This window comes from Cynocephalus volans, chromosome 11 (assembly GCF_027409185.1).
Source record: "Cynocephalus volans isolate mCynVol1 chromosome 11, mCynVol1.pri, whole genome shotgun sequence".
Lineage (NCBI taxonomy): Eukaryota > Metazoa > Chordata > Mammalia > Dermoptera > Cynocephalidae > Cynocephalus > Cynocephalus volans.
Window position 1 is genome coordinate 2,011,971 of NC_084470.1, and position 12,653 is coordinate 2,024,623.

Genomic DNA, 12,653 nt, shown 5'->3' on the forward strand with positions numbered 1-12,653 from the left:
CTAGCTGGCACCATGAGAGAAGCTTTCTCGGGACTTTTCCCAATCTTCCCTGAGAGAGCCTGCTGACTTCAGGCCTTCACATCTCATGCCAATCCACACTGAGCCATTAGCGGTTCATTAAAAATGTCTAGTCTAATTTTCCTACTGGCTTATCTGGCATTGGGCAGCATCTACCCTAGCCAAGAAAATGCTCAGGTCCTATTTCTCTCTGTCCCTCTCCAAATTTTGTGTGGGTTGTTTGCCCTGTGACCTCAGTTTTCTGATGGGCTCAAGAAAGGCATTAACCCGCAGTGTGTCCAGCTTTTTTCTTGTTGCAGGAATGGGAGTGTCGTTCTTTCCAGCTCTCGTCATTTCTAAAGTGAAACCAGAAGCTTAATATATAAGTAACTAGTTGTTTATACATTGGGTATATTAGCCCTTTTTCTGTGACATAGATTTCAAATATGTTTTCCCAGTTTGTCTGCTGTCTTTCGGTTTTGTTTATAGGATTTTGACTCTGTCCTGCTTTGCCTTTCTCACAGCAACCCCCGTAAAGGCTGTGGCGTAGGCTTTCCCCACGCTTCTACTCCTGCCTGACTGAACTGCTGTTTCCCCTGTGGCCGTGCATGGCATGGCATGTGCCCTTCTATAGTGAAGTGTAAGTAATAAATTCTTCTTTCCATAGCACCGACTGTGTCATCACTCAGCCAACTGCATAAATTAAGACCTGGGCACAGAACAATTCTATGATTCTATTTATATAAAATTCTAGAAAGTGCAAACTAATCTATAGCTACAGAAAGCATATTGGTGGTTTCATGGGGGATGGGATGTGGGTGGAAAGGAGCAGGAAGGATGGATTACCAAGCACAAGGAAGCTCCTGAGGTGACAGATATGATCATTGTCTTGCAGTGTGTTTCATGAATGGGTACATGTGCCAAAATTTATCAAATTGTACACTTTACATATGTCCAGGTACAGTATGTCAATAAAAGTACCTCAATAAAGCTGTTTTAAAAATTATTAACGTATATATATATATAGGAAAATAAGTAAAACTGCCTAATCGTCATATACATACATAGAAAAATCCAAAGGAATCTACAAAAAGCTACTAGAACCACTAAGTGATTTCATCAAGATGTAGGTACAAAGTTGATAGGCAAAATCAACCAAAAGCAACCAAAAAAAATGGAAAAATAAAAATTTTTAAATAATACCATTGACGACAGTAAAAAAAAGAAATACTTAGGGAAGACTGTACACTGAGAAATACAAAACACTGATAAGACAAATTAAAAATAATTAACAAAATGGAGATCTATACCATGATTGTAGGTTGGAAAATTCAATTTTGTTAAGATGTCAATTCTTCCCAAATACATATATGAATCCAATGTAATCCCAATCAAAATCCCAGCAAGACTTTTTGGAGAAACTGACCCGGTGATTCTAACATTTATATATAAATGCAATTTTGAGAAGGAAAGACAAAGTTGGAGCACTACCTTCTTTCAAATTTACTATAAAGCTACGGTAATCGAGACAGTGTGTTATCATCATAAATACAGACATATGAACCAACAGAGTAATAGAAAGTCCAGAAATGGATCCACACATAATATGGTCAATGAATTTTCAACAAATGTGCCAAGACAATTCAATGGGGGAAAGATAATTAACACAAAGGATCACATAGAAATTTTTTGGCATTTTGAAAATGTTCTGTAACTTGATTGTGGTGATGGTTATATAGTTTCATACATTTGCCAAAATTCAAAGAACTGTACATTCAAAATGGGTACATTTTATTGCATGTGAGTTATACCTCAACAAAACTGATCAAATAAAAAGAGAGAAAGAAGCCAGAGTGAGAAAAGATATGTTCAGCATCTACTAGTAAGGATTACTATACAAAATATATTAATTAAGCCAACAAATCAATACAAAAACCACCACCAAGCAGGTGACAAAGATTTAAACCAGTTATTGACAGAAGAACAAATCCAAATTTCTATTAAACATGAAAATATGTTTAATCCTACAACTAATAAGGAAATACAAATTAAAACAAAAAGCATATTACAGCCATAAGAAGAGCAAAAATCACAGGATCTGTTAATTAAAAATTGAATAAGTAAAAGAGAAAAAGTAAATTCTCCTACATGGCAGTGTGAATTGCTACATTTGCTTCAGAGAGCAATTTAGCAGTATCTGGTAAAGCTACAAAGCACACACTCTACAGCACAGCCATTTCACTTTTAGGTGTACATCCTAAAGAAAATCTTGCACATATCTAGTAGAAAACACATATAAGAACACACACTTCAGAACCGTTGCAATAGAAAAATCAGAAATAATAAATAAATTTTGGAATTCATAACATACTAAAATTAAAGATACAAACACAAAAAATATACTCAATGGAAAGATTTATATTATCTTTTAATTCTCTTTTTCCACGAATTTTTTGAGGTATCCTCATATATACACACAAAGTTCAAAAATATGCTGTTGAGTTCAAATATATATAGTTGTAGAGTGATATGGTGATATGTTTACTTAAAATAACACATAAAATTATCCTTGAAAACAGGATTGGACGGACATGCACAGCAAATTTATAAGGATGCTTGTGGGAAGGGGAAAGGAGCAAATTGGACTAGAAGCAGAATAAAGTGACTCTAACCATATAATGTTTTAGTTATTTTTAAATATCTGAAGCAAAAATGACAAAAGATTAGCGTTTATTTATTCTGAATGACTCCTCACACAAATTTGATTATTCTCAAAGTCTCCATAATTTTAAATATTTCAAAATTGAAAAAATAATAATTTGTAAAAGCTATAAAAATATAAAAAAGGACTAAAAAGCAGTAACTCAATCTGCTGGATTCTGAGATAATTTTAAACTGAAAAGTGTAAACACTACCATGATGTCACTTTTAGTAGTCACAAATTCATAAACCAAGTTTACTAATTTTTGTCATTTTTCAAATTTCTAGAACTTGCAGAATTAAAAACCATACGTTTTCAGGCTAAGCACAGGAAGATGTTCACGGGTTTCTGGCTATGTGACTAAATAGATTTTACTTCATTCATTTAACTCCAAGGTCACTGTCCTGCTTGTCACTTTCACTGTCCCCTCATGTGTTCATCATGCCCACCCAACAGGCCATGACTTTTTGGTTCCCATGACTCTCTTTCCCATTTGGCTTGTCTATTGCCCTCATAAAAGGTTTGTTCTTTAAGTTCATGTGAGCACAGTTTCTAGGGTCTTTAAATTTTAAGAGAGGAACTTTTGATGCTCTACTCAACTATAAGGATACATACAATCAAGGCTAAAAGATCCCTCTTTTTAAATAAACATCATTATGCTTACTATTCTTATCCAATAAAAATGGACCACTCTAAAAATATTATTTGTCTCAAAATATTACCTCTGGATAAAGATGGAAGCGTTTCACTGTATTAATTACAAGGGGATATTCAGTAAGCCTGTCATTCATAATCATCCACAGTCCTTCCAAAAATGAAGGTGCTTCAATAATGGTCTTGAAGTAGGAGTAATAAAGTCCCTTTAAAAAAAAAAAAGACATATTGTTGATGTTAGTAAAACTTTAAAATATTTATTTTTATAACTCCTTTTAAGGTCAATAATAAGACTTCCTAATTACTCTTTGGTATTGCATTCTTGGTCTCACAAAAGCATGTATGTTCAGATTATCACTGTACTATTCTTTCAATTTTTTTGTAAGCTTGAAAATTTTCAAACTAAAGAGCTGGTGGGATAGGCAAATGTTTTAAAGACCTTTTCTAACAGCGCCTTAAAGTATGTATGCAATGTACTTCCAATTTTACCAAATCTAGTTTTACCTCCACATTATGTGTAGAGGTTGGCATCTGATGAATGCTATCATAAACAGGGATGCCTTCATGTCTCTGTACAACTCTGCATATAGAAGATTACTTCTTTTTTCCCAGGCTCTTAAGAAAATACATGTAATGATCAGAAGCATCATGATAACACGAGCTTACTTCACAGTTCTATCTAATGGCTCTGCACAAAGTGAATACTATATTGTTCACAAATTGCTGTGTACTGAAAAGGGAATTATTTTAGTGCATAATTCCAGCATATAAAATAACGACTTTATTAGGCTAGTAAAAGTGCTGTTTAGTGAAACTTCAAGGGTTAACAAAAGCGTGTTATTTCTGTAACTTTCCTCATCAATTTCCTGCTTTCCTTCCTAAAATCTAAAAGCAAATAAAGGCCACGCTGTGTATAATAAATTCCCCCCCCCAAAAAATCATTTAAAGTAATCTTCAACTCTGCACTCGTTCCTGTCTCATCCAGACACTTTGTTTTTGATAGATTAAGCAACACTAGCAGCTACTAAATTGAAGATCTGTTTTAACTGATGTCTGAAAGGCTACTCCTCAGAGTTTTGACCAACAAAATATGAGTTCATGTAAGGATTTTCCTTTCTGCTTAGGAGGAGAACAAGGCAATACAACAATTAAAGGAGATGTAATATGCAAAAGTCCATATTTATAGAAATATTGAATATATAAGTAAGTTTTTATTAATACAGCCATTGTTTTTGTGCCAGGTATTGAACTATGTGGCTCCACTCATTAACTCCCTTCACTTTCACTGAAACCCTACAAGGCTGGCATTTTTATTTTCCAGATGAGATTACTGAGAATCAGAGAGGTCAACTGATGAGCCGCCATACAATGAAATGAAGCACAGAACTGCTATCTAGTCCACTGATCTGTCGTGAAAGCCTGCCACAGCTATACTCGTCACTTAGTAATATTTCATATCCGCTCTTTGGAAATAATACCTTTAAAATATTCAAATGCCATACAAATGTTAACGTCTCCAATTCTTCAAGCTTTACAGGAGCTATAGGGACGAAGATCAAACAGCAGTGGCTGAGGTGCCTAGAATGGCAAATTCACAGAGACAGGAAGTAGAGTGGGGGCAGTGGGTGTTCAGTGGGTACGGAGTGTCTGTTTGGGACAGTGGAAAAGTTCTGGAGATGGACAGTGGTGATGGCTGCACAACAATGTGAATGCACTTAATACCACTGAATTGTACACTTAAAAATGGTTAAAATGATAAACCTTATGTTTTTATGATAAAACTTATGTTTAAATTTTTTAAAATAAAATTTTACCACAATTTCTTAATAAAGCATTGGCTTCAGAGTCAGGAGAGCCAGTTTCAGTTCATCACTTGGCCTCCAACTAGCTGGGAGCTGATCCAGAGGACAGTTGTGGTCACTTCTAAAGGTAAGATTCTGCAATTCTGGCATTTCTTATTCCATTTAATCCTCACAATAATTATGTGAGATACGTAAGGCAAATGACATTATCTCCATTTTATAAAGTATCAAAAAACAGAAAAATTATTAAGAAATTATACCAAAAGATATCTTTTAAGAGATCATCTTGAAATCAAAAAAGTTAAAAAATTTTTTTAAATAAATTAAATTAAATTAAAAGAGCCATGTAAAACATGGGATCTCCCAACACCAGCCAATGAAAAAGCAATTTTTGATAACATTTGATACCCCCATATCACTTTTTCAATGCTGTCTTTCTTGGTTCTCTTTCTTTCTCAGCTATTATGATCCATCATTGTTATCTTAAAAAGAAGTCTGAATTAGGAAAGGGAGTCTGCATTAGTTAGATGACTAAGTAAAAGAAAAAGAATCCCAAACACTTTCCTATTTAAAAAACAAACTTGGGTCATAGCCGGAGGAAAAAAATTCATTTGAGTCCCTAATAAATTTCTACCTTATAGTCTCACTATTCTTAAACCACGAATTAATTCATTAGAAGAAAGAACCTAACCATTTCAGTGCGAAAAGTCATCTCCCGTTCCAAAGATGAGAGGTGAGAAAAATGACGGTCATTTTCAAAAAGTGTTATTAAATGTATCCTAGAAAAAAATGAAGAAAAAAACGAAGTATCATATCATAACAAGATTTCAAAACCAGTACTAAAATAACGAAGTTATAGATTAAAAGGCCATAAAAAGGAAAAAAAATAATTTTTATAATAAATATTTAGGTAATTTTATAAATTGTTTACTAACTTGTCCTAAAACTTTATCTCTAAAATTATGTCACTAACAACAGACAGTTACTATAACATAAGGAAATGTTTTAAAGGAAATAAACACACAAAATATAGTAGAAAAACTAGATATTTTAAAAAATACAGTACTGAATTCTTTGGTAAAGCAAAAATATTTTAATTCATAAGTTACTATTCCCTTAATGCATCTATTATTTTGTAAATGCTGCTTCACATATGAGGTTTGTAAAAAAGTAATATCTACGTGTAAGCTGGAGCACATGTAGATGTTACACAAATAGCCAGAAGTTTCACAAGTTTCACTATATGCAAATGGTGATGGCAAATTTTAATCCAAATAGTTTTATTTCAAACTTAAACTAAATCTTACCAGTGCAAAATTCCCACAAAGGCAGCTGGAAAAAGAAAAAAAGCAAGTCATTAAAAACTGCTTTATTATAAAATATTTTTAAAACAAGTATTGCAAATGCATTCCCCTACACGTCTAGAGAGAAAGCACACAAAGCAAGATGACCGGCTATTTGTGTTTATATGAGCGTGGAAAAAAGTTCAGAAGGACATGAAGCAAAATGTGAACAGCACTTACCCCTGCAGAGAGGACCTGACAAGCAAAGGGAGAGACTTGAGAGGTTTTTACATCTTACTTAATCAGTAAAAGAGTAATGAAATCATGACCTTTTTTGGTGATTTGACCTTTTTAGTGATTTTTCAGTATTATTCTTTATTGTCTCTTATTATCTATTCCTTTACATAAAATTTTAAGAAGCAAATACTTGTATACATGCTAAGGTCAGCTTCATTCTTTCAGAAAAGGCTCTAGCCAACAGGAGCCCTCCAGACCACTTTCCCTCGTGCTCATCAGAAGATGTTAACTGCAAGAAATCACCTCCTCAGCAGCACATCTGAAAGCCCCACCATGCAACTCAAACCTTGACAAATTGTGAGCTCTTTGAGAGCTTTCAGACCTAGGAGCTCCTAGATGGTCCAGGAGACTCACACGGAGTCACCAAGCCAACGCCCCACGCATGAGGCTTTACCAGGGATCTGCAAGACAGGTCAAATAGTGGCAGTCCTCTGGGTATGGAGCTTTCTGGGCAGCTGCAAACCCTGTGTGTCCCCCCTGGAAGTTGCTTGTTTTCAAGACACCATGGAGCTGAGGAGAGGGAATGGGGTAGAATAAGTTAAAACACCACAGACCCCGCTGTTCTTAGACGCTCAGCAGCTTTTCTTGAATTAATGCTCTTTAGATTGCTGTAAACTTTTGGTTAATTTCCAAACTTTTGAAAAAGTCGATTTTAATAATTTTCCAACTATTATCGTTATTGTCACAGAGGAGTAAATTTCCTCAGCTATTCCAGAAGTCCTGCCTCCCCTCATGATTTTATAATGGCATTAATTACGGTTGTCCCAAAAATATTTGGCGAGTCATCTTACGAACCACCAATGTTAACCTCTTACAAAATTCAAAAATTACTCAACTTGGATAACAAAATAAATGCAAATTAATTCAATAACAAAATTTTAAAATTTCACTGTTGAAATTCCCAGTCATGCTTCTCCAGCTCTCTTCCCACACTGCTAACCATCCTGGGCTCATCTTAAATCCTTCTCAGAGATTCATTTGTTCTGTACTACTATGGACAAACTACGGCCTACGGTCTCTTTTTGTGTTGTGGGCAGTATTTCCGTTTTTAAAATGCTGTAAAAATGGAGGAGGAAGAGGAGCAGCAGCGACTGTATGTGGCCTATGAAGCTGAACATATTTACTCCCTGGCCCGTCACAGAAAAAATACACATTCACTCCCTGCGTAAACTCTATCTAATATACTCTGAACCACTCTGAAATTACACCTTATACCTTCCACCTCAACTTGAATCACACGCCCCTCTAATAAGCCTTCATTAACTTTAATATATGCAAAGACTGTCCTACTCAACTATCTTTGTATCTTCTTTTATTCTTGACAAAAATTCTTGGCAAAAATTCTTAAAAATGACATTTAAGGAAAAGGAAATGAACAAATATACTACCAAATCCATCTAGCTTTCCAAAGATCCCCAAAATCTTTCTGTCTCTCTCATTCCCACCCCTCACCCCACACTCAACATCTGGGGGGAAATAAAAAGATATGGTATAATGATGCCAATATTCTAAATGCACAAAGTGCTTATCCCAAGACCTTTCGAAGCTGTGGTGATGGAAAGCATGTCCCCTGGACCACTGCATCCTATCTCGATCGATCTCACCTCTGCAGGTGACTCAGCCCTTACTGAAACAAAGACCCCTGGACGCATCCTATCTCGATCGATCTCACCTTTGCAGGTGACTCAGCCCTTACTGAAACAAAGACCCCTGGACGCCAGCATTCCCATCTTCTCTTATCTCCACTTCAACGTTTCCCTAAACATTTCCCTATATAGTAATCCTTGCTTTTCTGTTCTCAACCATCTCATCAAAGGAAATCTCTCCTTTATTCCACAGTTACCTTCTCAAATTTGTGCCTTTAATTCCACCCCTCCCAAATATTCCAAGACTTGGCTCCGTCAATTATTCCCTCTCTTGGAAGCTCAATCTCACCCCCTATCCTTGATCCTACCCTTGAATTCTCCTAGACCTTAAAACACTTCCCTTTAATTCCACCCCTCCCAAATATTCCAAGACTTGGCTCCATCAATTATTCCCTCTCTTGGAAGCTCAATCTCACCCCCTATCCTTGATCCTACCCTTGAATTCTCCTAGACCTTAAAACACTTCCCATAATCTAAAAGCCCTTCAACCTGTGAGATATTCCCCAACACCACCCCCTTCCCTCACATTCAATGACAAGAGTCTCGGCCAGCTTCTTTCTTCTAAGTTCCCATAACCCTTTTCAATAATCAATGGCCTTTTAGTTATCAAAATCAACAACCTCCTTCAATTCTTAAGCTTTTCAATCTTTCTGTAGCATTTGATCAGATACTTGGATTTCTTCCCCTCTCATCTTCCGTCACATCTCTCCCAGTTCTTCTGTTTTTCTGACCACTCTGATTTTATGCTCCTGCCTGTCTTTTCCTTTTCCTCTTATCTCTTAAAGCTAAGTTTAAAAGTTTTCCCCCAGTTATCTTACTCCGTCCCCTTTTCTGTCTTCACATTGGTATCCCTTGGCTATCTACATCTTAAAGTTTCAACTCTCACTTCTACATGGATAATTTCCAAACCCATAATCTTTATTCCTGAACTTTTTCCTCCCTCCCCCGCCCCTCCATCCCGTCAGTCTGTCTCCACCAACTCTCACCTCTGTCCTCTCCTTCCCATTCCTGCTGTTGCTAGCCTCCTTAAGACCATTACTGCCTGGACTTAGTTAAAACTTTTCCAATATCTTACACACTGCTGCCCAGTTAATCTCTGTGAAGCACACTCTGATTATGTCATTCTTCTATTTAAAATCCATTCAGTACCAACACTGCCAGTGTACTAAATGCCACTGAATTATTCACTTTAAACTGATTAATTTTCCATTATGTGATTTCATCTTATTGCATTTTTTTAAATAAAAGAATCAATCAGTGTCCTCCTACAGGATGAAGTCCAAATGCCTTACACCTGGCTTGACTTACCAATCAACCCCTTCGACTTACTTCCTAATCCCTTTGTACACTGCCTTTCAGCCTAACTTTACTTTCACATTTTCTTATTTCCATGACTTTGATGATGATGGAAAAGAAATTACAACAACTTACACTAAGAGACATTTATCTAGGCCTCAATTTATCAGCAGCCAGTCTGACCAAGGACTAGGCTCAAAAGTGATTTTACTGACACAGCAACAACACTTAGTTTACTTCTTAAAGCTACAAAAAATGAGGGCTGTAAATGCAGGAAGACAAACCTATCAAGTGCTTAAATACGAAAATTTCCCAGTTTTGGGCACTGAAGCTGCACAGCAAGATGCAAGTAAACGGGTGCCGACACTGGGCAATGTACGGTCGTTTTGACCCTATTTCCACTATCACTGATCTTAACTTATTTTTTAAAAAATTCCTTTATTCTGTTTAAGGTGCTTGTCCCCCAAGAGACAGCCATTCATTTTTACGAACTGAGATAACTGGCTGCCCTGATTAAGGTAACACTGTTGACACAGGGTTGACCCTATGTCCTAAAACTCTGCAAAAATGTTTAAAAACAAGAACTCTTGCCAGATTCTGCAGAGCTGGGACCTGTGTTTCTGGGACAAGGCACCCACGAACGCAGCGTGTGAAACGGATTCCCTTCAGGACTCCCGAAGCCACTTGGGACGTGGAGCTCGGAGGGACACGCCTGCGGGCCCAGCCACCCTGGGGCCCCTCGCAGGGCTCCTCCTGCTGCTCCGCTCACCTATGCCGAGGGTCTTCCTGCCCCAGAACCGTCGCGTCTGCAGCACGTGCACCTTCTCGCCGAGCTGCTGCAGGACACGGTGGAGGAACCGGCAGCGGTGGAGGAAAGAGGGGCTGGCGGCCACCCCCGGCGGCAGGCAGTTCTGCGCTGTCAGGTGTCGGGGCCTCCGGGGCGAGTACTGCCGGGCGCCCCCGGGCAGGTTCCCGCCGCCTACGGGCGGAGGCGACAGAGGCAGCTGGAGCCTGTCCCTCTGCTCCTGCGGCTCCTCCTCCGTGTCCGGCTCCCCGGCCGCCTTGGGCCGGCGTCGCCGCTTAGACTGCGTGGCGCGGGAAGCCTGGGACGGCCGTGGAGCTGCTTCTCTGGGCGTTTTCCTCGTCTGCACGACCATCTTCTCATAGTCCCTGTTCGTACGGAGCTGGGGCACTCTCCGGCGCGGACCCAACCCAATCGGGCGAGGCCCGGAGGGGCCTGACTCGCCTCGCAGCATCAACGACTCGTCCCGGCCGCCGTTGCGAGCCGCCCGGTCGTCATGGCGACCGCGAAACTTAGAGGTGGGGGCGTGGCCCAAGCCGCCCCGCGCTGCCCGGGAGCGCAGCCCGCGCCGCTCCTGCGCGCAGCCGCCACGCGGAGCCTCACACGCGCGCATCCCCGACCGCGCATTCTCCGCGCGCGCAGCCAGAGCGTGCCCCCCCCACACGCGCAGCCCCATGCGCGCGCAGCCAGAGCGTGCCCCCCCTCCCCCAACACGCAGACCCATGCGCGCGCAGCCAGAGCGTGCCCCCCTCCACACACGCAGCCCCATGCGCGCGCAGCCGGACCGTGCTCCCCCCCCCCCCCACACGCAGCCCCATGCGCGCGCAGCCGGACCGTGCTCTCCCCCCCCCCCCACACGCAGCCCCATGCGCGCGCAGCCAGAGTGTGCCCCCGCCCCCCACTCCACACACGCAGCCCCATGCGCGCGCAGCCGGACCGTGCCCTCCCCCCTCACGCGCGCATCCCCGAGTGCGCTGCTGGCACGTCCTCGGCGCGAGTACTTGCGAGCCGCCGGCACGGCGCAGCCCTAGGCATGGATGCAGGTGGTTGAGTCGGAAAACCTCCCTACCATTTAACTCCTTTCTTCAAGTTCGGGCTCAGCTTTGACATTTTTACCAAAAGATAACTCAGCATTAAGCAACGTCATTAAAGGGGCAGGAGCATTTACATCCAAACAATGACCGTGCAGAGAGCGAGGGCATCGGCCCCCGGCGGTGCGCCCGGCGCTGTAGGAGCCCCGCTCCTGTCCCTGCGGACACGTGGCAGTGGCATTCGGTCAGTGCCCAGGACCTAGCGGAGACAGTGGCCCGAGGCCACAGGCTGCCCACAGCCCAGCAGGCCTGAGTGCGGGGCGGTGGGTCACGGGGCGTTGGGTCACAGGGTGGTCTCCCAGGTGACAGCAACACTTACTAATCCATTCCGGGAGTAAAACTATGTTCCAACAAGGTTCCTGGGAATTCCTCGGCTCTGAAGCGCTGTGCTCAGGCCTTTCAGCACCTTTCTGAACCACACACCACCCACGACCGACTAAGTCACCACACAGCCCTACAGAGGCCACAGCCGCTGGCACAGATGGCCAGGGGCCACTGCCATCTTCTAGGTCCTCTGTCACAGCCCAGATGGCTGGAATCCACACTACCTCAGCCCCGTTTTATCATGGATCACACTGAACTCTCCAATACCCGTCTCCCCCTGTAAATTGTGCTTCACTGTGGCCAGATTCCTTTCCCTGATGCAGCACCACTCAAAACGTTCGTGGCTTCCCATGATAGAGGAGGTGCTAGTTCCCTACAGGTTTCAGGACATGCGTCTGGGTTTCCAGCCACTCCCCAAGGTCTCAGTCCTCCTCCTCCGGGCTCGCCCCTAGAGGAGAATTACTCTTAGAATTGCCAGTTAGACCTATTTTCAGCACCAACATGGGGGAAATGAGACTGCAAGGGGCTGGCTTATGCCAATCTAGGGGCTGGATATGCTCAGTAGAGAGCACAGAATATTCCTGAATAAGCTGGGTGGTGTGATAGGATCTGACCAATGGACATACTCCAGGAAGAGACTGACTGAGCATGTGCAAGACTAAACGTTACATAACTGGGAACCCCCCCCCCTCCTTAACTGAATGCTCATTAGATGGTGAAATTATAAAAGCCAAATCCCAGCAGAAGGCAGGGTGGTTGT

General features: G+C 41.3%; 2 protein-coding genes across 2 annotated transcripts in view; one reads left to right on the forward strand and one right to left on the reverse strand.

The window, feature by feature from the left end:
• The window catches only part of DPY19L2 (dpy-19 like 2), a 141,068-nt gene extending 129,975 nt beyond the window's left edge, over positions 1 to 11,093 (reverse strand). Inside the window, exons 1-4 of the mRNA XM_063114522.1 lie at positions 10,446 to 11,093; positions 6,462 to 6,486; positions 5,846 to 5,933; positions 3,421 to 3,558 (exon numbers count right to left, since the gene is read on the reverse strand). Of these exons, the coding sequence (XP_062970592.1) occupies positions 3,421 to 3,558; positions 5,846 to 5,933; positions 6,462 to 6,486; positions 10,446 to 11,091 (897 nt within the window). The 5' untranslated portion in view covers positions 11,092 to 11,093. The remainder of the gene's footprint in view (positions 1 to 3,420; positions 3,559 to 5,845; positions 5,934 to 6,461; positions 6,487 to 10,445) is intronic.
• A 59-nt stretch (positions 11,094 to 11,152) lies between these two features.
• On the forward strand, positions 11,153 to 11,509 carry LOC134390909 (uncharacterized). The gene has a single exon (XM_063114679.1). It carries the CDS (start codon positions 11,153 to 11,155, stop codon positions 11,507 to 11,509), a length of 357 nt encoding a protein of 118 aa, XP_062970749.1.
• The last annotated feature ends 1,144 nt before the right edge of the window (positions 11,510 to 12,653 follow it).